Source organism: Plasmodium inui (genome assembly GCF_000524495.1).
Source record: "Plasmodium inui San Antonio 1 unplaced genomic scaffold supercont1.3, whole genome shotgun sequence".
Taxonomy (NCBI): domain Eukaryota; phylum Apicomplexa; class Aconoidasida; order Haemosporida; family Plasmodiidae; genus Plasmodium; species Plasmodium inui.
In genome coordinates, this window is record NW_008481837.1 from 862,867 (window position 1) to 889,356 (window position 26,490).

Here is a 26,490-nt window from a genome sequence, read left to right on the forward strand (position 1 = left end):
AGTCCTTTTGTGTCTGCTCATAGTTAGAGGGGGGAAATGTCTCGTCCCTGATTTCACCGCCACCCGTGCACCGGGAAAAAAAAAAAAAAGTTTAAACGTTTCTATAAAAATAGTGGGAAAGAAACATTTTGAAAAAGTGGAACACGATGGAAAAACTCGCAAAAGATGAAAATCGGTGCGTATAGGCCTTTTTATACAATCTTGCGACGAACATGTTAGTCAAATGATTTGGTAAAAAAAACAAAAAAAAAACGACGGTGTAATGCACGAAATGTAAAAAAAAATGTAGATTGTTTTTTTTTTCCTACCACGAGAGGAAAAATATTCCAATAATTCCTTAAAAAAGATGTATTTCTTTTTCCGTAAAGGTGGGAGAAAAAGAAAAGAAGTTTTTTCTCACTACGTATTCGCTATAGGCATAACTATCGAGCAACGTTGTAAGAGCATGCATATGGATTTCGCCACTCCCCACCCTCTGTATAGTGGTATCTCGGGAGAAACGCACGCGTGAAGAGTAGGTGGCCTATCTTCCCATCAGAAAAGCATACGAATAAGCATTTAAGCACGTATGTATGTTTTTGCCCAATCTATATGCCCATAAAGTATTATGAACAAGCAAGATGAACTGGTTTTGGAAAAAAGAAGCTCCCGAGGAGAAGAAAGTGAAGTCACCGTACGATGATTACGTTACTCCCCCGCCCTTTGGAAGTTACCTTGCGTCTGCACCTCAGAAACCCAAGTCGTTAAAAAGTGAAAAACCTGCTGCAACCGAATTCAAGGGGTTTAGCCCTCCCCCCAAATTTGAATTTAAGGAAGATACCTCCGCGAGTGATAAATATGATGAGGATTTTTCAAAATATACAAAAAGTAATTTTATCGATTCTTCTTTTTATGATGATAAACAAAATTTATTTGATTTTAATTTGAGTCATCGGACAAGGGCATGTTTGGAGAGCGTAAAAATGGGGGTCAAAATGGGCACAATGGTTGGAGGAATCTTCGGAAGCTTAACGGGATTATATGCCTCCTTTGCACACAAAAATCTTTTCATTTTCCCCGTTTCAATCATTGGTGGGGCTGTCAGTTTTGGCTTCTTCCTCGGCTGTGGAATGATCGTTCGTTGTTAGGTAATACGAGCGTAATAATGTACGTGTTTGTGCAAATGGGCATTTATTTATGTGCGTGTTTGTATACACTCGAATGAAGCGTCGCCTCTCCTCTTAACACATAAAATGAGGAATCCAAAAAATTGGCGAACCTCCAATGGCCCACGTTGTTGCCAATTGTTCCAATCATAATGAAAATCATAGTGAGAATATTTCTATCATATACCACTCCGCGTACGGGGTAAAATATTCCTTGGTCAGCCGACTATTTTTTTTTTTTAATTTTTAAAAAATGCAGACCAAATCGCAATTTTTTTTTTTTAATTCCATTTTGGCCGTTTGATATGCCCATGTTTGTGCATATGTTTATCATATACCTATTTAGTACAGACACGTATGACCCCTTTTAAAATAACTGTGGAACAAAAAATAGAAATTTCATAAAAAAAATTGTTAACAATTAATCGCTTTCTCATTTTGTTCGCGTTTTTTTTTTTTTTTAAAAAAAGGGTAGACAAAATGGTGTCAAAGGAGAAAAAGAGAGGTACCATCACATGTAGGAACAAGGCAAAAACGACTGCTATATTTCACTGGGGAGCGGCTTCTCAACAAACATATGGACAAACAGGACGCTACTGCGGAGGGGCGCCATTGCGGAGAACACTTTTTCAGATGGAACTTACTCTTTCACATACTGTTCTGTGTATATTTTAACCAGTTCTGCTATTTCCGTTTCTGTTAAATATTTCTGTATCAATTCCCCGTCTTTGTTTGATAGGTAGGCTAACTCGATTTTTTCGCTTTTGGGTACCTCGCTATCTGTGCTCTTGGCCAGTGTTTTCAGGGCCAGCAATAGGCCATCCTGCAAAGTCATGTCCTTCTTCCACTCCTTCGCGGGGATAGAAATGGGAAAATGCGTTACATGAGAAGGGGGTGCTACACATGAATGCAAGGGAGCAGCCATGCGTTAATAAGCAGTTGCACAGGTGGCGGGAAAGGATTCTCATGGAGAGACGCTCACAACACACTCATCAATTACCTGCTTGAGAATTGAACTGGCCGTCAAGTTATTCGTGCCAATGGCTGTAGCAAACCATCCAGAATAGTTTCCACTCGGGTCGGTGTGGTACAGTTGGTATCCCTCCTTTACATCATACCCTGCAATCAAAAAACTCACACCATAGGGTCTTAACCCACCATACTGTGTATAACTCTGCTTAATGTCACAAATCTGAACGACTAATTGGGACACAGGCTGCACATCATTGTAGTTGTACAGATATCTTTGTGTGTACAGTCTGGACTGGTTTAATAAAATGTTCGCGTCGGCATTTAATCCTGCCACTCCACAGAATATATGCTTGTCAATTTTGTAGATTTTCTCGAAATTATTTTCCCTATCTATTAACTTTGATATGAACACTTTGTCCGCCCCCAGGATTACTCCCTCGTTTGTTATTATGCCAATTGTTATGCTGGCATTATTTATTGCTTCTAGGGCATATTCTACTTGGTATAATCTACCCTCTGGGGAGAAGGTAGTCGTCCTGCTGTCATATCTCCTGGCCATTCCTGAGCAAAGGTTGTTACGTCTGGTGGGGGAGTTTACGCGCGATAGGGTGCCCCTCTATAGTTTGGAGGCTTGCGATTGCGAGGAAAAGCAACTAGCTCTGTTTTGGCTACCTCTAAGTTGCATTCCCCTCGTTGTATCGTTTTTCACGCAGTGAACAACGAAGTATATGTGTGTGCTGCTATAGTGCTGCTACACGTTTGGTTACGCAAGCATGTTCGTATATGTGCGGCAAAATTATTTGCATGGAATGGGTAATAGGAGAAAATAAACCAGAGCTATTTCGATGCGGCTTAACGTCAGTGGTAAGAATACGCCTTTTAACTTTTTTCCCTTTCTCTTAGGATATTAGAGTGCAGCTGAGTTACGACCCTGAGGGTGAAGGGGAATTATGATAAGGTGACTAGGGCTTAAGAAAAAAAGAAAAAGAAAAACAGCGCGATGGTGATGATGCTCATTTGTATTGTTTCACACTTATCGCGCGCGTCGTAGGGGGTGGGGCTTGAAGAATGCCGGCCAAGATGAAGCGCGTACAATAACTTATGTCACGTGTGCTATAATTACGAACATATCATACTATGCGGTGGGGGTATCACCCGCGGGAGCATCAAAAGGTGGCGGTGCGAGAGAAGCGCAAAGTGGGAATACATCCCTGAAGAACGGTAAAAAATTGGCACGTAGGGCACAACAGTAGGGCACGCCAACGGGGGGGGGGGCTCGTTACCCGGCGAATGGCTCTCGTCGTCCATCCCTGGGCATTGTGCTGTACACTCTTGCGCGCGGTGTCACCACTAATACATGCGTGTATGCCGCATTGCGAAGAGCTTAACCAGAAAAAAAAAGTGCTCCTTTAAAATTGGAAAAAGGAAAGGAAAAAAAACTGCCAACTTCCAGAAGTAACCGCTTAACATGGTGATTTCCCAAATGAGTCACTTCCCAAGTGAGTGACTTCGCAAATGAGTAACCTCCCTGAGTGACTCCTCACAGTAGCGATTCCCCAAAGTAGCTACCTCGCTGAAGAGCGACTTCCAAGAGCTTAGTTCTTATCCCCACTGGTTTCACATATCAACTTAATCTATTGCACGAACATTTAGGGCCGAACCCGAATTGAGTATTCTGAAAATTTCATTCGCACAAAGGGGACCTCCCAGGGTGTAAGAAAATATCTAAGGAGATACACCAACAGGCGGTACAAGGTATATGCCCCAGGTGGATTGTCGAAGCGTACATTCGTCCTGTAAGTGAATGAGAGGATGAACATGTGCGCGGCTAACATGCTTGCATGTACGCGTACCATGCGTTCATAACATAAAAGCAGTAATTCTTTGAATACGTCTCTGTATGCCTGTAGTCACGCCTATACGTTTCTAGTGACAGCTGTTCCCCCCCACCAACATGGTGAACACAAATTGTACACAAGAGTGTACGTGAATCTGTTTTATTATATTCGTGCTTAGCATCCTCGTGTGTTCATCTAGTGGCCATCAACACGAGAGCTTCCCTGCGCATAAATCACATTACATGTTTGTGTTTTCCTAAATTGGTCCAAAGTCCGCAGCGTAGAGTTAGCAATATTCACTTTGTTGCGTATATGCATGGTGAATTCCGTGTTGTTTCGCGTGGCACTGTGCAGCATCTATAGCGCGCTAGCATTGTTCGTTCCTCGCGCAGTTGCGTGTGTACATTTATACGTGGGCACTTTTTTTTCTGCTCGTGGCTGAAGTTTGTCCGATCGAACGCCTGCGTCACATCCATTTCGCGTATTTTGCACCGCCACTACCGTTGTAACAACAAAGATCGAAGTGGACAACGCGAAACTGGCATGTGCAAGTAGCACACTTATTTACACCGCCCTTCAAATTTACATATCCATTCGGAACGGCATTTTATTTTTTTCCTTTTTGATATCGTTTGTAGGGACTCCTGTGCAAGAATTCAAAATAACAATTCAGATAACGTAGCTCGAAAATAAAAATGAGTTATGATAGAGCCATAACCGTGTTCAGTCCTGATGGACATCTGCTACAAGTAGAACATGCCTTGGAGGCGGTTAAAAAAGGAGGCTGTGCAGTGGCACTAAAAAGTTCCAATTTCGCTGTTTTGGCAGTGGAAAAGAAAAACATTCCGAAATTGCAAAACCCCAGAACGACGGAGAAGTTGATCAAATTGGACGAACACAACTGTTTAGCCTTTGCAGGGCTGAATGCCGATGCGCGGGTTTTAGTGAATAAGGTAAACTGGGCACAACGTGCAAATTTTTTTTTTTTTCAGATAGCCAAAATGTTCTTTTTTTTTCTAGATATCTAAAATGTTCATATTTTTGCACACTTTTTTTACACCTTTTTTACACTTTTTTTTTTTTCCCATTCAGACGCGACTGGAATGCCAAAGGTACTTTTTAAACATGGACGAACCGGCGCCAGTTGACTACATTGCCAAGTACGTTGCAAAGGTTCAGCAGAAGTTTACACATAGAGGAGGTGTGAGACCATTTGGAATAGCAACGTTGATCGCTGGATTTAAGAATAACAAAGAAATATGCATTTACCAAACGGAGCCCAGCGGCATTTATGCATCGTGGAAAGCGCAGGCAATTGGAAAAAACGCAAAAGTTGTGCAGGAATTTCTGGAAAAAAATTACCAAGAAAATATGGAGCAGAACGATTGCCTCCTTCTAGCCATGAAGGCCATATTTGAGGTGAGCACAGAGAACTTGAGTGTTTCCGTCGCATCGAGAAAGAAAAGGAAGGATTTGTTTGTGAAGGGAAACACCCGTGATTAATTAACTTCCATGTTTCTCATCTGCCAAATGTTACATTTTTTGCTAATCTCTCCCGTTTTTTATTTATAAATAGGTCGTTGAATTGAGCAGCAAAAATATCGAAGTCGCCCTGCTGACCGAGAAGGAATTAAGCTTCATCGATGAACAGCAAATAAACGCATTGGTAAGTCTGCACAGTAGCTGTATCGGACCCCAAAAATGTGGCAGAAGATGAGGAAAAAAATGTGCACAAGGGAATGTATAGCATACCGCATTGTCATAAAAAATATGTATATGTGCCCTGTGCGATCGTTGCATACGTATCCCATTTTTGCCTCACCTCGCTTTTGCGTACATGCGCAGGGGATGAGCAGCAAAAATTGCCCCGACTATGCGGCTTGTCCATTCCTTCCCTTTTGGCCTTTTCAGGTTGAAGTAATCGACAGCGAGCGAACGAAGAAGAATTCACAGAATGAATAAGCGGGGCGAGGACTCCTCATTTTTTTATGTTTCGTACAAGTGTAGACAGGGGATATCCACGCGTGTGTCCATGTGCACATATATGCTACACGTAGATATGTACATATATGTTTTGTGCGTACGCTCATGCATGTGTATGTGCGTGGAGCCTTTTTTTTTTTCTTTAATCCTAGGGACATTTGAAGGATGTTGCACGTAACGCTTGTTTGATCTGCATCATAAATTTTTAAATTGAAAAACTGTGAAAATATCAAGCGGAACTTTTTAATTAATTGATAAATAAATATATTTTCATTTTGACAGGGGTGTGCAAAGTAGGTAATTTTCCCCTTCTCCCGCTCCTCTGTGCACTCATCTCACCAGCGGCTAATTAAAAAGGGAAGCTGTAAATGCCGTATATTTGTTCCTGGTCTCGCAAAATGGTACACAAGCAAGGTGTCTACCAAATGGGTATGCGCACATTTTGCCCTGCTTAATTGAAAATCCAAACTCGAAAAAAATGCGGATGGTAAAACTTCTTCGTCCCTTCCGCGAAACGTAGAAGGCGAAACGTAAAAATTGAGTTCGCACGTGACAGAGTGGAGCTCGAAATGGACGTCGAATAAGCGGAAAAACTAATGGGCCATCCACAAAAGGGAGGAGGAAAAAAAAATTTACAACATGTTCATATGTTAATCAAAGAAGCGTGTGCACGTAAAAAGGTGGGATGGTGTTTTTCTAAATGTATGAAAATGGAAGTGGCTTATATGATTGGGCCTAACATTTGCCGCACCTACAGGTGAAATATGTTAAGGGGGATATATATATAAAAAAAAAAAAAAAAAAATCCTTTGTTACGTCTTCCTGCTTGGACAAGGATGCTCCATTTATCGCGTTATTCGCAAATCGTTGTTCTGCCTGTAGTGAAGAAGGGGTAAGTTTCCAATAGGGTCAGTTACCAGAGTATCCCCCTTTTTATTCCACCAGGCTGCCCATTTTTCCCATTCCAACAGTTGGTACGTATGCATTTTCAAAGATTGCCATGGGGCGCGCAACACATTTTGAAAAATCAGAACTGGGAGTCAAATGAACGGGGATCGAGTGCAGCCACGCTTTGGGGTACCAAGGGGATAGTGTACATATTTTTTTCGAGCACGAAAAAAATGAGAAAATTGAAAAGTTGAAAAATAGAAAAAAGGTAAGAATGAACAGAGGCAAACTGGCAAAATGGCCTAGTGGCAAAGTGGAAATGTGACAAAATGGTAAGAATAAACAAAGCACTGCAAACAAAAAAAACCAATACACACACCTTTGCTTGCGTGTGCGTAATTATCACAATGCCGAATAAGAGAACATCAACGACGAGCCGAAGACTCCAACTCGGTGGAGGCGTAAAAGCACATAGCTGCAGCTGGACTGATTATACGCAAAAATGGGGAATTTTGCACTTCAAAAAATGGGAATTGACTTCTTTTACTCGACAGATGTAGAGCCTTCTCATGTATAATAATTTCGTTTTCTCCTTTATGCGACGTTTATTATAATGTATACAGTTACAAATTTGGCACTTTCCGCTTTTCCACGCAGGGAGGCAAAAAAAAAAAAAAAAATTATGAGGGAATCCTCTACATATCCCTCACTGCGTGTCTTCCCGCCGGTACTTCAATATTGTCAGAGGTTCGTTATTAGTTTACTCTCTTTTTTGTGCCATTCACAATCTGGTGTTGCACATAGTGACTGCTTCAAATTTTGTTAATGAGAAAAAAATGCACAGATAGGGCAAAGAGGGATGAACGGCCTCGTCGATTAGGATGAAAAATAACCGCTTCATAATTCTGCTTTTAACTGAAACGAAAGCGAATGCCACTTCACAAATCTGAGTCATCATTTTTACAGTTACCAGTTGTGTCATTACTCATACCTGTGGTGTCCTCGAAGTGTTGACTTGCCTTTAAATCTTTTATAATTTTATTCTGGAAAAGTATGATTTCTTCATTTTTTTTTATTTTCTCGTCCTGCATTTTGATGTAGTCCATGCAGACATAGTACACATTTAACAGATTATTAAGAAATATATTGTTTTGATACTCGAGCCTCTTTATATGCTCCAGTAGTAGTTCCTTTTCGGCATTTTCTTCCTTGTTCAAATTTTCGAAATTCGTCTGCGCGGTGTTATTGCCACGGGGGCGGTTCTTCCCATCCCCTGCATTCACACTTGGACCATGTTTGGTTTTCCTGTTGTCACCTGTGTTGACATCTCTGTTGCCATCCCTGTTATCATCTCTGTTGCCATCCCTGTTATCATCTCTGTTGCCATCCCTGTTATCATCCCTGTTGCCACCCGCGTTTCCATCCCTGTTTCCATTGCGGGTAGCACTTTCCTCAGGAACGGTCTCCGTGGGGATCTCTCCAATTCCCTCGTGAATATCCAGGTGAATATCGAAATGAACATTTTTTAAGGAAATTTCCAGGACATCCCTCGTGAGTGCATCCGTGTGTGTGCCATGCGGGGGGTTATTTTGGATGGGAATGTTTTCACACACTGTTGGCTGATCATAAAAAGTGATCAAATTGGAAAAATCGCTTGTGTTATTTTCAATGTCCGTTTTTTCATGAAATTTCGTTGATTCCCTATTCAGAAGGCATTCCCTTTTCTCCAATAATTTTTTCCCTTCTCCGTTTTTCTTAAGTGGAAAAAGTGTATCGCCCTTGGCGTTGTTTCTTCTTGTGTCAGCCGTGACTCTGAAATTGAACGTTTCATTTTTCACCTTTTTGTTCTTTTTTTTTTCTACCCTGAGCTTTTCACCTCTAATCGTTATGAAGTTCAAACTTGGATTGTCCCTCGTGTCACTCACTTCTGTGGTAATTTCAGCACTCGCAGTTTGGTTATACTTTTTGTTTTTGCTCAGCACGGGATGGGTGCTCCCTTTTGTGGGTCCTTTCTCGTTGGATTCCTTGTGCTGTGTGTTTAAATTTTCAGTATTGGTATAGCTCTTATTATTGACAGTAGTACTTTCCAAGAAATGTTGTCTGTGATTTATATTTTTCATTTTATGGCATTGTACTGTACGGATGGCGTGTATAACTGGTGTGTTTTCACATTATATTGTTCCCATTTTTGCTCATTCTATTTCTTCCTTAGCCTCCTTTATTTGTGCGTGCGTTGTTTTCTTCCCCTCTCAGAGATACCCATGTTTTTTTTTTTTTTTTCTTGTTTTCTTTCCTGCTTCGCTTAATCATTCATGAATTTTTCGCGCCCCAAAATTGTGCCTCGCCTTTTTGCTTATTTGGAAGGTGTTCCCATTTTGTATTCACTTCGCCCCGCGTCACAAACGGTAAGGAATGCAAAATTGCTCAGAGTCAGAAAGGCGAGATGAAATTTCCCAAACGACGAGATAGTTCAGTTCACCAGAAAAGAAAAAAAAAAAAAAAATAATAATGATTTTTTACCTGTTAAAATTGCCAACATGTATTTAGCCCAAGTGTTACTCAAGGTGGAGTTAGCCCAAGAGAGGAACTTCTTTGAGGCTACGTCAACTTGAAGATACGTGATCTTAAGCGAGGCGCTCGTTCATAGGGGCTCTACATGCATGTCGTGCTGCGCTATGCACACGTGTAGGAATAAATGTATATGTACACACATGCGGGGATGTAAACATACTTAGGAGCCACTGCTCAAATGTGAACACTCACCTCGAGGCGAAATAATTTTTAAAGGGACACGGCCGGAAGAAAGGCCCCCCCCCCAGTCTCCCCAGTGGATTGACAAAATGTTCCTCCATTGAGTTCAATAAAAACTGTTGCTCTATGTGCACACAACACGCAGACATAGTTTAACATGCTGCGTAAGAGCTGTTCAAACGTTTTTCAACGCATTGGCAAACACGGCACGATAGAAAAAAGGAAAATCTGGGCAAAGAAGAAATGGAAAACAGATTATGCGTAGGTGGCAGGGATGTAGAGCCAGGCTATCCAAATTTCACTTCATAACAATAAATATGTACAAAAAAAAAATATTCCTGTGATGATAACTTTTTTTTCTTTTTTTTTTTTTTATCCACTCAGTTCTTACTAAGAGAAAGTTTTCACTTGTTGGTCCACCTTCCCCACACGTAAGTGGACGTGGAGTAAGTTTCCCCCCTTGGTTCTCCCCCCTTTTTTTTTTTGGCTTTGCCTGCTAATCCGTGCCAAGCTTGGGCGACGAGATGACGCGCCACCTTTGAGTAAATATATACACACAAAAAAAGACGAAAATTAAAAGGGAGGTAGACAAAATTCCCGACGCCTTTGCCAGCAGCGAAATAAAATGCAAGTACTTGACTTGATTGTAGGGAAATAAAAACAAATGAAAATTTCTACGCATCAGGAAAAAAGCGTAATTAATACACTGCGAAAGGGTGATCGAGGTCATGTTGTGGAATAAAAAGTACACCCCCTTTAACAATTTTTGCACAGGACTAGTACACGCAACTGTCGTAAAAATTACGATGAACTCCAAAATTACATTCATCACTTGCTTGTACTGAGTCTTGTGGAGATTAAAAACATTTTCATATTTCAAATTCTCACTGGTGGCTAAATGAATACAGTCATTATTGTAACCGTCTAGGAAGTTGTTATTTATGTACCTCTGCAGAATGTGGAACAGGTCTTGCAACAGCCCCCCAATGGTTCTCCTCCCATTTTTCGTTATGTCATTTTTCAGCGCTCCTGCGCCGCTGTATATAACGCTAATCGCATTGGCATTGTTAATCCAAGTCTGGCGATATAAATGTTCGTCATACGCGGTCTGAAAAAGGTAAAAGGGGAACTTGTTTTCCTGCTCTAGCTTGATATCCATAGTGCGCAGTTGCATCTGTAGGACGTACTTTGCCAGGAAGCTCTGGAAGACGTTCGTTCGGTCTAGGCAGTCGATGCAGTTGACTCGAAATACGCCCTTTTGGAAGGTGTCCACTTTTGCGGACGACCACGAGGGGAAGCGGGAACACGTTGGTGAAGTGGACGAAGTGGGAGAAGTGGAAGCAGTTGACGAAGGGGAAGAAAAATCTTCACCTCCAACGTTACCGCCAACTTCATCGCCGTGCTCCAAATTGTACCTAACCCCGCTCGGAAACGAAAAGGAGAAAAAGGAAAAATCATTCAAGTCCTCAATCACCGTTTTCAGCGACGTGTGCAAATTTTGATAATTTAATTTTTTAAACTCTCTATGGAAATCAAACCAGGTGTAGTTGTGCTCGACGCTGCATTCCTTCAAGCATGCCCCAAAACACTGCCCTAGATACTTCTCGCCAAAATTTTTATTAGTCAAATTAGTGATGGAGATTTTCCCATACGTGTTCTTCAATTTCTCCATATGTAGATTCAATGTTTTCGCATTTTCTTTCATGTCTGGGCAGATTTGTATTCTTGGCCTTAGACTAAGCGTTGGCTCTTGTTTCCACAGGACAGGGATGGATCCCCTCACAATGATGTAACTAAAAATGTTTGTCTTGTGCGCATCTTTACATACTAAAATTTGTTCTGTTTCGACAAAATTGGCTACATCTCCCTTGTCATTTCCGCCTCTACACCAAAACCTTACTCCACTTCGGTTCTTATTTTTTCTCGATATCAAATACAATGTTAGTTTTCCATTGGGGACATGAAACACATCTGAATTGACGTATCCATGTATTAGGAACACCACGAACTCAAATGCATCGATGGGAATAAACTGCTGCAGCAGCTTCCAGTTCCATGTGTACTCATGATTAATTTCTTTGAATTGTAGCATGTGGAAAATGGGTTCTGTTGTCCCTTGATATTTACAGTCATCCGCATAAACATGTGGTCCAGCAGATACCGACGGGGTTGAAGATCTCCCTCTGTTTTTCTCCCTTTGAGACTCAGTTATGTAAAGCCTTTGTAGAGACGCCGTTAAATTGTAGTGATAGGAGAAGTAAAAGGGGCCCTTATTAAAGGCATGCGAAAAATACGCTATCGTTTTTAATGTATCTTTTTTCAATGTGCAATTCTTAAGTTTGTGAATGTACGTTTCGCTATTATTGCGCAGTTGGGTATTCTTCGCGGTGGGGCTCTGGAAAAGGAAATTGCTCCATTCTAATAGGTTGTCGAAATGATTTTGCGTCTTTATCTTCTTGTTACAGAAGAATTTTTTACCTTCCTTTGCGTCGTTACTATTTAAGGGCGTTAAAACGCCATTGCTCCCGAGACAACATATTTCATACTGGTAATTGTGATGACTAGCCATCTTGTCCTTACCTTCCCCTTCATCGTTCAGCTGGATAAAGGAAATTTTCTTTACTCTATAAATGGCGCGATTGAACAAATAAGAAACTACCTCTGCATCGGAAACTATCACTAAGAAGTTCGTATGTTCCGCTTTAACTATTCCTAAGCAGCCAAAAAAGGGGAACTTTTTTTTGTTCTCATTTTCTGTGCAGCTATTGTTACTACTGCTTGTAAGTGTTTCCTTCTCCTTCACTATTTGTACATCATCCGCATGCCTAATTTTTAAAATGTTTCGCACATTATTTTCTTCGTTCACTATGCTTAAATAATTCCCATGCGACTCTAAATAATACCTTGGAGTCGGCATAACAGAACCATTAGCCATTTTTAATTTGTTTACGTTTTTGCTAAAATGTTGGAAGTCCATCTCGCTTGGAGTTATGAGTTCAAAGTTCTAAACTGGCTTACCTCTTTTTTTTTTCTTTTTTTTTATGTTCCTATTTTTCGGGAAAAAGGTAAAGAATATTAGCATGTGGAGAGGTGTCCCCCGGTCGTACGCATGCTTCTATATATACTGTAGAAAAAGGGGCGAAAAGGGCAGATGCGAACATTGCCTACGTGCGTTTCAGTTACATATTTGTATACCTTTTCGCACTATTACTTAATCTATCCTTTTTTTCAGCTACCTTAAAATGGTTTTTAACACTTAGTGACAGCGTGGATGTGCACGCATGTAATACAAAAAGTTTGTTACCGTGCGTTTTTGACTTCACTTCACATCACTTGACTTCACTTCATTGTCACTCTTATTGTCATTGTTATTGTCCTTTTTTTTCACCCCAAATGTACAATTATTGCGAACAATATATACTTTGACAAATTCAGCATGTAGGAAAAAACATAAACGAACGCTAATGAAAAATGCTCTGCGATGTATGCTGCGCGAAGTTGTTCCTTCCTATTTGACGTGTACAGGGTTGCATCACCCTAGTTGTGTCAAAAGCGCGCACAAATAATTCCATCGCATGTACTTACGCGGGTATGTGTTTTCTTTGCATCGCCACTCCGCGCGTACAAAAAGTGCCTCGCGTTGGCAGAAATGTACGCACCTGTGTACTTACGCATGTATGCACATGTGCGAATTTGCCTATGCGTCCCCTCGTTGTCGGTTTAAAAACATACACAATTTTTTTTGCCGTTGGCGGATTTTCACTACAACTATGCCTCGAATTGGGGAAATTTGTTCGAATGTGCGTTCACCATAAAATTGAACATAAAAGGGAAGGAAGCTAGCTTTTTTCTTTTTTTTTTTTTTTTTGCAACCACTTTGTTCTACTTTTACCGTATGAACAGGTCATAACTTTTTTAACCAATTTGTACTTTAATTAGTTTTTTCTTTATACATTTTTGGCTATTTTGGTAAAAAAAAAAAATGCTATAATGTATGACTGTGCATAATTTTATGAAATAAAGTTTACAAAAGCCAAAAAGGAAACAAATTTCTTTTTTTTTCATCACACATAAAAGTGTGCAAACAGAGGGGTTCAAAATGGATTAAATGGTTTAAATATTTTTACGCAAATTCATCTACAAGTTTGCGCCACTTTAGAAGATGACCAAAGGGCCCTGCAGTCACACATAAAGTAACGCATGTCAAATTTTATGTTTAAATTTGAAAGGCCTCGATTTGGAGTATTTACGTCTTGATATATTTTTTTTCTTCTTTTCTACCCGCTTCTTCGCCTTCTTATCCTTCTTCAGCCTCTTGTCGACATACTTAACCATTGTCCTACCTCCCTTTTTGTTTTTCTTGTTCGACACCTTGGAGCCTTTTCCGGTGCAAACAACGTAGGATTTTTCTCGTTTTTTTTCTAAGGGGGAAAGGTGGGGAAAGCGAATTTGGGTAAAAATTGAATCGTAACGGTTGTACACGTGTAGATATGCGTTTGTACGTCTCATATGGGGGTAAGGTTGCACACGTGTAACAGTTGTGCTAAAGCCATATCCACACAGATGAGTACAGGCTTGCGCGGGGAATAACTGCGCCCATCTCGCCATCCTTCCGACGCCGAGCGAGAGCCTACCTGATTTGTTCTTCTTTAATATATTCGTAATGGCCTTGTGCTTAAGGAAGGGGTCTTGCTCATCCTTTTCAATTTTTCCAATTTTTGCCTCCAGTTTTTTCATTTTCGCAATTTCTCTCTTCCTGTTTCGCATTTTTGCTTCGATCACCTTCTTAATAGGCATTTTCGTAATTTTGTTAATGCTGCTCTTGTATTGATTTAGGATGGATTTGTCGATTGGGATAACTTGCCTTCTAAACTTCTTTTCTTCCTCCACAAACCATTGGGGCAGCGTGTCTTCATCTTCCAAATAAGAATGCCTATTGAATGAATCGTCTATCAGATCCATTCTGCTTTTTTTATGAATTAATTTTTCTCCGATGCATTTTATGAATGCCAATTCATCTTCGTCTTTAATTAGGTTGGAAAAATATGCACCTACATTGCTTTGCCGACTTTCGTCCGTTTTTACAATTGAAAAGCTGGTGTTCTTCATCTTTACTTCGTTGTTTCCATATTTTTCTCTTAACTTTTTGTTTCGCTCCTTTCTGGCTAGCTTGTTTGGCATTGGGATGTTCGGCAATTGACGCTCGTCCAGTTCGTTGAACTTTTCGTCGTCACCCGTGTCGTCAACCGTGTCAGCATCCATATCGTCATCTTCATCGCTACCCGCAAGGCTACCTTTACGTGCTCTGCGACCTTTGGGACCCTCCTCCACAGCGCCACTATCATCCAACTCACCATACATCTCATTAAATATCGTGGAAAATATCTTTTGGTCAAAAAAACGATTTACATTGGATTTTTCTTCTTCCCTTTTAACATTCTTTCTTAAGCGAATTATCTTGTCTACCATTTTGTGTATGTGTTGGTTTTGCTGGAGAGCTTCTACGTAAGCGTCCTTTTCATCGTTCTTCATTGCGTCTTTGCCGCGTTTGCCTGGGTGGAGGCGCCCCTTCTCGGCTTCGCTGCCCTCATCAGTTGTGTCCTCATCAGTCGCGCCTTCATCAGGGACGTCTTCATCCGTGGCATCCTCGTCTGTCTCGTCGTCATCACTGAGATACTCGTGCAATTTCCTCTTCATCATTAACTCTTCATTTTTCAACTCCATGATTTTCTGGATTTTCATCAACTCCTCGTTCTTGTAATCCATTGCTCTTTTCCGCCTTGTCAATTTCTCGTTGTTTTTCTCTTCGTTCATTTTCTTTTCCTTCATTTTTTGCTGTTGATAATCCAAATTGACAAGGTATTCTATGCGGTCCATTTGGGCCTCATTTGTATCGTTTATCTGCGCATTGTCCTCCTTCTCGCTAGAAGAATCATTTTCTTGGTTAATCTCCAGTCTGTCGCTATTTTTTCTGCCACTCAGTATGTTCAGGTGATCCTCGAACGACTGCTTATCCAGCAACTCTAACATATTTTTGTTGAAATGTATTTCATTTTCGTCATAATAGGGCTTGATCGATTTGTTCATTTTTCTTTTCTCTAGTTCTTTTTTCAATTTTTTCTCCTTTTTTTTTTGTTCCTTTTTATTTTTTTTTTCCATTTGGGTGGAAAATTCGTTTATTTCGTCTTTTTCCAAGTCGTCGTCGGAGGAGCCACTCAGCTCGTCATCCTGCAGCGAAGCTTTCGTGGTGCCAGTTCGTGTTTCTTCGATGGGCGAGTCTTCCTTTACGGGGGCCACCACTTGACTGGTTTCCTCTTCTGCGTCTACGACTTGGCTCGATTGAGTCTCTCCACCCAGGGTTAGGATGCCCTTCCTAACTTTGTACCTCCACTTGATGAGGTGAAACAAGTCTGACTTTCCCAGCACCTTAAGATCCTTGCAGAGCTGCAGAATCTCCTGCGTGGTGCTCGAATTCTTATAAATGGCATTATACGTACTCCTAACCAAGGGGTCTTCCGAAGTGAGGTAGTCCTTATCGAAGGTGAATTTATTTGTTTTGATGAGTAAATCAACATAATTACCACTATGGATAAAGTTGCATATATCTGTGACACGATAATCATCCCCGAGGTCGTATCCCTGTCTATTTTTCTTCTTCTTTTCTTTTAAAATGGTTGACAGGCCTTTTTTTTTTTTGTTTTCCTTCTCATTATCACGAGAATCGCTGAAAATGTCGTTGTCACTGGCATCGTTTGTGCCTACCTTATTGGAGTCCTGCTTAAACTGTTCACTAAAAACGTAGGTATAATCAAACATCTTCTTATCCACCTTAGTACTTAAAAAATTCAAACCGACCAGATAAATTTCGGAAGATATTTCTCTGCTACTTCTTGGTTTTATATGCTTAACTTGGCCAAACAATTTCTCCATAACCCATATTAGGGATACGTATTCTTCATTTCGGAAAACTTTGGTAATAAAGATACCTCCTTTTTTTAGAAAAAGGTTGGCTATTTTGATACTATTAAGGACAAGCACATTTTGATTAAAGCTGTCATATGAGTATGTTGTTCCTACATTGGGGGCTCCATCGTTTAGGATCACGTCAGCCTTTTCATATTTAATTATATTTTTTATCTGCTTAATGCAGGCACTTGTCGTTATATCACACTTCAAGGTAATCACATTATTATCTATTTTTCTGATGGGCACTAAATCTACTCCTATGATGGTGCTGCTTCTTTTCATATTCTTATATGCCACCTGTAACCATCCTCCCGGTGCTGCACACAAATCGATTAGTATGTTTGCATCTTTAAAAATGTTGTACTTCTGGGCTATTTGAATTAGCTTAAATGCAGATCTGGCTCGATACCCCGCCGACTTGGCTAGTTTGTAGTACTTGTCAATTCTCTCCTTCCCGACTTTCTTCTTCTTCCCCATTTTTTCGTTGCTGGGCGCCTGCGGGTTGGTTCAATTGTGAGGCAGTTCTTCGCGCTAACCCCGCGATGGCAGTCTAGATATATGTACGGATTAAACGAGGAGGGGGTTGAGGTGGTTGTGACTGTTAAGGTTGTTTGGATGGTTCAGGTGATTGATGTTTTGTTGAGGTTGTTTGGATGGTTGGGGAAGTATCCTCTTTTTGCGCCTCCGTCGCGCAGGAGAATTTTTTCCTTCCCCTTGAGGGAAGAATCCTATTTTGGTAACAAAGCTGTATAAGGTCACCAAGGAGAACTATCTTACACGCTCTTTTTTTCTGTATGGATTGCAGGGGCATAAGTCTCATTCAGACGGCAGCAACATGTTCGTATCGGCGCGCTAGTTGATTCACCTTACAAGTATATATATCCCTATTAAGGGGGAAGAGAACGTAGAATCCTTCTCGTTAAACAATGCATATAGACCAACTCGAAGTTGCGACGTTTTACGGAAAAGGGATCCTCTTTTTTTTATTGAAAAAATTTAGGCAAGTGGAAACATGCCTTTGATGCTGCAGAAAAGAAATAACGCATTTATTTTTAGAAATATATGGAGTTAATTTTGGCCATAAATGATGATTTTTCTTTTTTTTTTTTTTTTTTTTTTCGTTTTGGGTACAAGGCGGCGCACTCAGAAGTTATGTATGCCCATTTTGTGCTGCCTCCACAAATGACGCAAAATAATGCTGTGGTTCCGAAAATTTTCGGGCAGCTGTCGTCATATATATTTACGCCTCGTTCTTCGAAGCATACTTTTTCCCTCTCCGATGCGACGTCTCTTTTTTTTTTGGTATCACCTTTTTGGCTAACTCACCCCAATTTTTCGTCATCCTTGTGCACTTTTGGGGACACCATTTTTGTGGCAGCTTTTTGGCCTTGTCTCTTCTGCTGAGTAATTTTTAATCGCATATATCAACTCTTCGTCAGCGCTTCTCCATTTGTATGGTAACGATGGAGGAATTTTTTTTTTCTCAATTTTGGGCACTCTCAGGAATTACTGCATTTTTGGAGTTACCCACCGGGTCGACAGTCTAACCAATTTGGAGATTGTGCCTTCCAAATATGTCAGAGGGAAGCCGTTTGGGGAGCATTTAAAAAAAAGAGTATGCATACCAAAGTGAAAATAATCAGTGGCACATGTGTCACGTTGCTTTTCCCCCCATGTGGGACTCATTTCGCAGCGTTGTCCGAAGATAACTTTTATTTTAAATGGGAGTTACTGGAGGCGCGTCTACACGGGATGTTATTCCGCTTTGTGCATGTTAGGGAAAAGCTGCAGAAATTGGGGGCAGCCTCTCCCACATTAATGCATATGAACGCGGATCGTGAAAAGGCTCTGGGCACGGTTCCATCGACTCGGAAAATCTTCCCGTTTGTATTTTTCACGGGATCTTTTATTTTTCTTAAATTAAAAAAAAAAAAACGCGGTATTTTTTGTGAGCGCCAAATGGGGGTTTTCGTATGTTGCTACAATGTATACACAATTTTTTGCTTTTTTCGAATGGAGGAGGAAGGCGTGCGATTCCTCCATGGGGTTTTCATCCGGTAGGTATACATGACTCATCAATATTGTGCCAGCAGGGTGATGAGCATAAATTGTGCAGAAACTGCATACCGGCTGAAATCCCCTAAGGACCAAAAAGTTGGGGGAAAAAAGTTGCACCTATGGGTAGATATATCTAGGAGCACCTATGCGTATGCATAGGCACGTGGTGATGCACACTTACCCACGCATACATACGGGGGCACTGCAGCTTGGAGCTTTTACAATTGCATGTGATAAAGAGAAAAGGAACAACAGGGGGTATTGGCGCAACTTCATGAAGGAAAAACGGGAGACCAAAAAAGATTACCAAAATGTTGAGTAAAGATGGGGCAAAAAAGAGGGCAAATAATGAGGCAAAATAAAAGCGCTAATTGTGCACTGCAGTTATCATCGATGCGTGAAACAAAAACAATTTAAAAAATGTAAAAGTAAAAAGTAACAGAATATTTCTCGGCAGTGCTTAAGTCAGTTGAATATCCCCGATGGACACGATTGCCACGATTAATCCGTAAAGCCCTGAAAAAAAAAAAATTCACATATTAGGTGTAAATCAACACATGCTCACGTAAGTTTCGGGTATTCTTCGATATATATCTAAGCTGGAAACACACATGCACACAACTAAATTATAAACACACAAGTCACACTCTCTCATTTGATTATTAGAAAAGATGAAACGAACCTATAACACTGGCACATATTTCAATCATCAGCATTCGAACGAACAGATCCGAATTGTGCGCATCTCCCAAGGCGCATGAGCTCCCCGTTATTCCTACGGAAACGCTGCACAAAAAAAAAAAAAAAAAAATGAAAAGCGAAGAGGTGACAGCACGGCATGAGAAACCTAAACTGTGAATTATGAGTACCACGCTTATATGTTACACCATGAGGGTGGTCATAGGAGAGATTCACAAAACCGCACTGATAGGTTCCCCTTCCGAGCGTTAGGAAAAACACGGTCTATTGTGTCTCTCGAATTGTCTCAATTTAATGCTCTAGTGCATTCGTTTTTTTTTCTTTTTTTTGGCTCCTTATTCCGGGGCTATTTTGTCGCTCGCCCCTTTTCTCTGTCTGCTTACCCAGAAACGAGGTTGGAGAGACCCGCCGTGAGACCACTCGCAAACAGGGCCCATCCCCCTCTGATAGTATTCATAATCAGTGCATCCGTCTTGGTTGTTAGCACCAGTGGGGCGTGCACTTCCTTGCTGAGTCCGCTAAACTTAATTTGAAGAAAAACTGCGGTGATGACTCCATACATTCCTACAGAGGGGGGAGACAGATACACGGTGATAAGAGCGAAAATATATAGCATGCGCGCTGGACAGCGTCTTAATGGATCGCCTTATATGCAGTGATTACGCTGTTCACTACGTTGTTCACTCCGCTGTTCATCGAGCTTCCCTCCCGCGCAACGCTGCGCCGCTTACCTAGTGCTTCACAAAATATAATGGAAATCAAATTTTTCGAAATGATACGTGGGGACTTCACCGAGGCTCCCACTATGCTCGTCCCGCAAATGAATATTCCCCTGCGGTGGGAAGAAAGGGTGAAACAAATGGGATGAATGGATTGGGCACGCGTTCTGGCTATGATGCGCAAGTCCACTTGGCACATTTGCACATGCCGAGCGGGATGGCCTATGTCCTCGTGCCTCGGGACGGTCTACCCATTGCAATCATGGTAATCACGACAATCGCGCCAGTCCCTCCGCGTAAAGATGCAATATACGATGGCGCTACGTGAGACATTTCATTTTATTCTCTTTTTATGTAACTTCCTCCAATTTGTGTGTACCATGCTGCGCCAATGATGGAAAGGAACAGGGCCATTGCGATGCCCAGCATTGCCCAATTGTAGGGCGAAATGGACCTAATGATTTCAAACCACGAGTTATACATAGTTAAAGAGTCTTCTTCTTAATTGGGGTTGTTTTGTTTTCACTTGGGATTACATTAACTGGGAAGGTGGGCGTACGAATTATTTTTTTTTATCTTTTCCAGTTGACGAATGGGACGGCACAAATGTCCATAATCAAATGGGACTGCTTCTTTTTTGGGTATCACAGATTTGGGATCTTTCCTTCTGCGCAAGAATGCGTTGCGCGTTTAGCTGATCTGTAAATATATATATGTAAGAAGGTGTTCTTCCGTGGGTATCCCTTGGTTATGCGTGTAACGCCTTCTCCGTTTTCAGATTCCTACCAAATATATGCTTTTCGAGTTCAGGACGTGACGCCATGCCCGCAGCTACATGGATGAGGATACGTTTTTTTATTCTTCTTCTTATAAACACTTGTATGGCATAGCTGCGTACGTATGTTACAGGGCTCGAGGGGGGAGATGCGGCGTTTGAACGTAACAGTCGCCAATGCTCTTTTCTTTTTCTATTCTTCCGCTATAGTTTTGTAGTTCTTCTTTTTCCATATGCTCTTCAACAATCCATCCATGACATATTAAGCAAAAGTTTTAAGAGTATAATCGTATTTGCAAAGAAGTGTAATTTTTTTTTCTTTTTTTTTTTAACCTCCTTTTTTACATTTTCAAATTGGCTTTCGTTTCTTTTTTTTTCTTTATTTCTTTTTTTTTTTTTTTTAATCCATAACTTGCGAAAAAATTTTGAGTCCAGAAGGGGGAAAAAAAAAAAATAAAGGGAATTTGGAAAGGTATGCATTTGTACAAACGTGAAAGGTTTCTTCACTTAAGTTATCGCTCCTTCGACTTTTTTTTTTCATCTTCTTCTGTTCGTTTTTTAATTTTCTTTTCTCTTTGTCAATCTGGCACAAAGTTTGATCGCACGGAGAATGGGCAAGTTCGTTGTCGCGTTTGGACGCGCGGCGGTTGTTTTGTTGAAATATAGCAGCAAAATAGCAGTAAAATTGCCGAAAGATTGCCACAGAATTGTTGCCAAATTGCTGGCGTTAATTATCGCCATAAGCTGCTGCCACATTACCCCCTTTTATCAAACCATGAGATGAACGAACATTTTTTTTTCCCGAGGAAGCAGACGGACTGTTCTTCCAAAGGGGCAAACAAATGGCAAGCAAAAGTGATACACCTGAGGTGAGGATTATGGCGTACACATAAATATGGACAGAAGAAGGTATGCCGTTGTGATCATATGCAAATGCGCTAAAGCGCGAATGAGTGTATGCGATGTGAGTTTGGAGGGGGAAATTGCGGAAGGGGCAAGGCAACTTCCACGTGGAAAGAGCAACCAAATGAAGTACGCCCCGTAGTTGCTTGAAAGAAAAGAAAAAAAAAGAACCTTATTTGTTGCTACGCCAAGTGGGGGTCGTTCCAAGGGCGAAATGTAACCTGGTTGTACGCTTATATATATACATCCGTGCACAGCGAAAGTGTGTTCTTGTGTGAAGAACGGATGACAAAAAGAGGTGAGGGGGGGGGAATGGAACACATACTCACCGGTAGGTCTCGCAATAGTGTGCACTTCTTGGCCCATTTCGGAATAAAAAAAAAAAAAACGCAAAGGGCAAGCGAAATGGGAAAAACGATGTACAAAACACATCACATGGCCCACCGTCCTCTTTTCTCTAAATGAAGCGAAGACATTTTTCTAACCGTTTGAATGCCCCCCGTAAGCAGCAACATTTCTGCTCTGTTCACGAATAAGCCAGGAAGAACATATGTTTAAAAAAAAGGAAATTGTAATTCCACACATCATCCCGTCAGTTGTTCCCCGATTGGATAAATGTTGACTTATAAACAGCTACGCCTATGTGTGACTCATTTTTTTCTTCTTAAAAGAAAGCAAACTGTACACGAGCTTTTCTTTTGCGCGTCCGTAATTTTGTTCAACGTCCAAGTGAGTACATGACAACAACACCATTTAGGGTTCTCGATTCGTTCATTTTCATTTCGGTTCCAAGAAAGTGCATCGTTTGAGGGGGATGCGGCTTATCTAACTCACTCATTTACGCTGAGAAAAAAGGACAGCGATTATCTCCCCTGTGGCAATCTCATAGACAGTTACGGTAAGAAACTCCTTTTAAATGTTCCCTGTTTGACCCGCCACTTTGTGAAGGCATACAAAATGAGCTAGCAAGATGAGAGGGAAAAAATGACTCCTCGCATAAAGCCATATAAAAAATAAAAACAAAAAACATAATTACGTAAAAATTGATGTCTCGAATGGAATTTTCATCGTTTCGCTCTCATCAGGAAAAAAACGCCCTTGCTTGTCTGATGTGTGACTCTACATGCTTTTTTCCCCATCCTATGGATACCATCTAAATGAGCATTTCACATGTACCATTTTGCGTTCATCCTAAATATGAATACCGCTGTGCACGTCCCTGCAAAGTGTTACCCATGTCTTTGGAAGGAGTCCCCACAATTTGAATTTATTTTTCACGACATTTATGCATGCTAAGTAGGAGAGCAGCGCAATCGATTGAAAGAATTGACAATGGACTAAGAAAAAAAAAAAAAAAAAAAAAAAAAAAGAGAAATTTCTCTCCCAATTTTTTTCTCCCCTTCTGCATACCTCCCACGGATGTACGTGATAGAATAGGAAACTAAATTCGCACTAACGAAATGGCGACAATATTTTATTTTTTTTTTTAATTTTAACATGTTGGCGTAAATAGTGTCACACAAAATAGGAACGAATGGAAAATAAACGAAAGCGCTTGAACCAGTTATATTCACGCAGTCAGCTTACAATTTAGGTACCAAAAGAAGGAGTGCCTTTTTTTTTTTTTGAGTGCGGAAGCTCTCGCATGCAAGGATCAGCTAACCTTGATAGTACAACGAAGCAACTATCCAACAAGTAGATTCTTTTTCTCCCCCTGACTATTTTGTGCTGTTAGAAAAGATAATTTTTTCTCTACGAGTAAGACGCTCTGAATTGCTTCTCCCCCGTGAGGCGAGTCGAATCGACGTCTCTACGTAAGTTTGGCAGCCTTAGGCCATCTCCGTCTCCCACCGGTGTAGCGGCATAGCGGTATAGCTGCCTAACGGCGTATCAGCGTAATCAGTTAATCGACCCCACACACGTGGACCCCTAAGATGAACATCTTCCAGCACGACATCCAGAATGTGAGCCAGGGAAACGTGGTGGCGATCCTGGGTTCGCAGTGGGGAGACGAAGGGAAGGGGAAGATCATCGACATCCTGTCCAAGCATTCAAACATCACGTGCAGGTTTAACGGAGGGGCCAACGCAGGGCACACAATCTCCGTGAATGATAAAAAATACACCCTTCATCTGTTACCCTGTGGAATCCTCTACGAAAATAATATCTGCGTGTTGGGCAACGGAATGGTGATCCATGTAAAGTCTTTAATAAATGAAGTAAATTCCATTGGAGGAAATATAATGGATAGATTGTACCTGTCGGACAAGTCACACATCCTATTTGATATTCATCAGACCATCGATTCGATCCAAGAAAACAAAAAATTAAAAGAAGGAAAACAGATAGGAACAACTAAGAGAGGAATCGGCCCATGTTATTCGACTAAGGTCTCCAGAGTAGGTATACGACTTGGATCATTAAAAAATTTTGATCATTTTAAAAAGCTATACTTAAAACTGATTGATAATTTAATGGACCTTTACGACATAAAGGATTACAACAAGGAGGAAGAATTGGAGTCCTTCTACAAATATCACTTGTTATTAAAGGATAGGATCATCGATGTAATTTCTTTCATGAATAATCAGATGAATCAGAATAAGAAGATTTTAATCGAGGGAGCTAATGCCGCCATGCTAGACATAGATTTTGGTACTTATCCTTACGTAACGAGCAGCTGCACAACGGTTGGAGGTATTTTCTCAGGCCTTGGGATAAATCACAAGAAGTTAAATTTGACGGTAGGGGTCGTTAAGAGTTACTTGACCAGGGTTGGCTGTGGCCCCTTTATGACAGAGCTCAATAACGAAATTGGCGATTATCTACGAGAAAAGGGTTATGAATATGGCACCACGACTAAGCGGCCGAGAAGATGTGGATGGCTGGACATCCCTATGTTACTCTACGTCAAGTGCATCAACTCGATTGACCTCATCAACTTGACTAAGTTGGACGTTCTGTCCGGGTTGAAGGAGATTTCCCTCTGTGTCGGTTATCGCAGCAAGGGCACAGGTGAGTTCCCCTGGGGTGTACGCCATGCGGTATGCGGCATGTATGGCTCACTCTATGATATAAGAGGTTACTTCCTGGGGAACAAAAAAAACTTCCCACACATATATATGTAGCCCCTACCAATCCGTTTACTCTCGTCCGGTGAAAAGAAAAAATGAATCACTTTGTATCTACGCACACGGCTTATTTTGGTATACTTTTTTTTTTTTTTTTTTTTCCCTCACTTTTTGGACAGGCGAGCTACTGCAAAAGGGGTGCTACCCCGTAGACGAGGACGCGCCAGAGAACTACGAACCTGTGTATGAACAATTTCAAGGGTGGGAGGAAGATATATCCAAATGCGAAACGTTTGAAGAACTACCCGAGAATGCTCGAAAATATGTCTTGGCGATAGAAAAGTATGTGGGCTCGCCCATCGTGTGGATTGGCACCGGAGCCAACCGGAATAACACAATTATGAAGAAGTGAGTGGAGGGGGTAGCCTGTCTCCATCGCGGTGGTCGGCGGTGGAAAGCGGTGATCACTGGCGGCTGCAAATGTGGAGCGGCCAGTAGGCCAATACGACCATGGGACGAATCATTCGAATGGGAAAATCTCCCTACTTATAGTAGCTTCGAAATAGCCCATACACAATATTCGTTTCCAGCGCGGTTCAGTTGCGCAGACATTTTTTTTTTTTTTTTTTACTTCCCGCCTATCGTACGGTGGGCACTCGCTCGTACGGTAAAGCTAGGTATGTCCGCCCTGCAACATGGGGGTGGAAACTTCTTAGGGGCGACACCTCTTGTTCACTATGTGAGAGGCCAAATTTCACATTCGTCCTTTGCCTTGGAAGGGGGTTGTCTCTCTCATACGCGACCACACACCGTGTTGCTGTGAGTTTCTCCTTTCCCTCTGTGGCAGCACAATTGTACTGTTTCATTTGGGGCTTAATTCATTTTTTATGTGAGTTTAATTAAAAAAAAAAAAAAAATTAACTTTAAAAAAAAAGAAGTGTCAAATGGTGAAGGTGTCAGTTCAGTCATCCTACGGACAAGCATTCTGCACACACATGAGGGAGGGGGGAGTAACGATGAGAGTACCTTTGTCACTCCCCCCCTGGGCACCTACACACACGCAGTCACCGCCACGCTATGTCGAGGTCAAATTATTTTTTCCAGAATTTCGTTAATTCCTTCCTTGACAAATCCAGCAAGTTCATTTTTAAATTGCAGAAAATCGAACGTCATTTCGCTATTTAAGTAGGAGAAATTAAAAGGAACGATCTGTTCCTTGATCATTTTGTCAGCATTACTTTTGCATTCAAAAATATATTCACAAAATGAAGGAAAGGAATAAATCCCATCTTTGCTAAACAGCTTCTCTACAATTTTATTGGAGTCACATCGTTTTATCTCGTTTCCATCTTTTAAAAATAATTTCTTCTCCATCAAACTGTACAGAGTGTATTTTTGTATGTACCCATAACATACGTACTGCTTCACGAGGAATAAGTCTTTCATGTTTTCCTCCGTGTTGATAAGGAGCACGGCGTGGTACTTCTCCGTCAGGTTGAGTTTCTGAACAGATCGGGCGTGGAAAAGAAAATGAGCGGTTGGGGGAAGTCGCCAGGTTGACAAGATGAGAAGTTTCCGAAACGCAGTGCCAATTGGTGCGGACGCATGACCGGTTTCGCATCAAACGAAACTACCGCGTGGAAGTATACTCGGGGGAATAACCCTTTTTTATTACTCAAGAGTGAGCCAGATGAGCATCCCATTCGCTGAGCATTTACAAAA

General features: G+C 41.2%; 9 protein-coding genes across 9 annotated transcripts; 3 read left to right on the forward strand and 6 right to left on the reverse strand.

The window, feature by feature from the left end:
- Window positions 1-620: 620 nt before the first annotated feature.
- On the forward strand, window positions 621-1,127 carry C922_01027 (hypothetical protein; the record flags this gene model as incomplete). The annotated part of the gene is made up of 1 exon (XM_008816636.1): window positions 621-1,127. The coding sequence occupies one exon, from the start codon at window positions 621-623 to the stop codon at window positions 1,125-1,127; it is 507 nt and encodes a 168-aa protein (XP_008814858.1).
- Window positions 1,128-1,785: 658 nt separating this feature from the next.
- C922_01028 (20S proteasome subunit alpha 3) lies at window positions 1,786-2,676 on the reverse strand (the record flags this gene model as incomplete). Its single annotated transcript, XM_008816637.1, has 2 exons — window positions 1,786-1,995; window positions 2,146-2,676. The coding sequence occupies 2 exons, from the start codon at window positions 2,674-2,676 to the stop codon at window positions 1,786-1,788; spliced, it is 741 nt and encodes a 246-aa protein (XP_008814859.1).
- A 1,974-nt stretch (window positions 2,677-4,650) lies between these two features.
- Window positions 4,651-5,458, forward strand: C922_01029 (20S proteasome subunit alpha 4; the record flags this gene model as incomplete). Its single annotated transcript, XM_008816638.1, has 2 exons — window positions 4,651-4,908; window positions 5,048-5,458. The coding sequence occupies 2 exons, from the start codon at window positions 4,651-4,653 to the stop codon at window positions 5,456-5,458; spliced, it is 669 nt and encodes a 222-aa protein (XP_008814860.1).
- Window positions 5,459-7,764: 2,306 nt separating this feature from the next.
- On the reverse strand, window positions 7,765-8,946 carry C922_01030 (hypothetical protein; the record flags this gene model as incomplete). Its single annotated transcript, XM_008816639.1, has 1 exon — window positions 7,765-8,946. The coding sequence occupies one exon, from the start codon at window positions 8,944-8,946 to the stop codon at window positions 7,765-7,767; it is 1,182 nt and encodes a 393-aa protein (XP_008814861.1).
- A 1,127-nt stretch (window positions 8,947-10,073) lies between these two features.
- On the reverse strand, window positions 10,074-12,554 carry C922_01031 (hypothetical protein; the record flags this gene model as incomplete). The annotated part of the gene is made up of 1 exon (XM_008816640.1): window positions 10,074-12,554. The coding sequence occupies one exon, from the start codon at window positions 12,552-12,554 to the stop codon at window positions 10,074-10,076; it is 2,481 nt and encodes an 826-aa protein (XP_008814862.1).
- A 1,226-nt stretch (window positions 12,555-13,780) lies between these two features.
- On the reverse strand, window positions 13,781-17,020 carry C922_01032 (methyltransferase; the record flags this gene model as incomplete). The annotated part of the gene is made up of 2 exons (XM_008816641.1): window positions 13,781-13,998; window positions 14,212-17,020. 2 exons carry the CDS (start codon window positions 17,018-17,020, stop codon window positions 13,781-13,783), a joined length of 3,027 nt encoding a protein of 1,008 aa, XP_008814863.1.
- A 2,659-nt stretch (window positions 17,021-19,679) lies between these two features.
- Window positions 19,680-20,502, reverse strand: C922_01033 (V-type H+-transporting ATPase 21kDa proteolipid subunit; the record flags this gene model as incomplete). The annotated part of the gene is made up of 3 exons (XM_008816642.1): window positions 19,680-19,864; window positions 20,032-20,132; window positions 20,399-20,502. The coding sequence occupies 3 exons, from the start codon at window positions 20,500-20,502 to the stop codon at window positions 19,680-19,682; spliced, it is 390 nt and encodes a 129-aa protein (XP_008814864.1).
- A 3,129-nt stretch (window positions 20,503-23,631) lies between these two features.
- Window positions 23,632-25,180, forward strand: C922_01034 (adenylosuccinate synthetase; the record flags this gene model as incomplete). Its single annotated transcript, XM_008816643.1, has 2 exons — window positions 23,632-24,712; window positions 24,948-25,180. 2 exons carry the CDS (start codon window positions 23,632-23,634, stop codon window positions 25,178-25,180), a joined length of 1,314 nt encoding a protein of 437 aa, XP_008814865.1.
- A 674-nt stretch (window positions 25,181-25,854) lies between these two features.
- Window positions 25,855-26,214, reverse strand: C922_01035 (hypothetical protein; the record flags this gene model as incomplete). The annotated part of the gene is made up of 1 exon (XM_008816644.1): window positions 25,855-26,214. One exon carries the CDS (start codon window positions 26,212-26,214, stop codon window positions 25,855-25,857), a length of 360 nt encoding a protein of 119 aa, XP_008814866.1.
- Window positions 26,215-26,490: the final 276 nt, after the last annotated feature.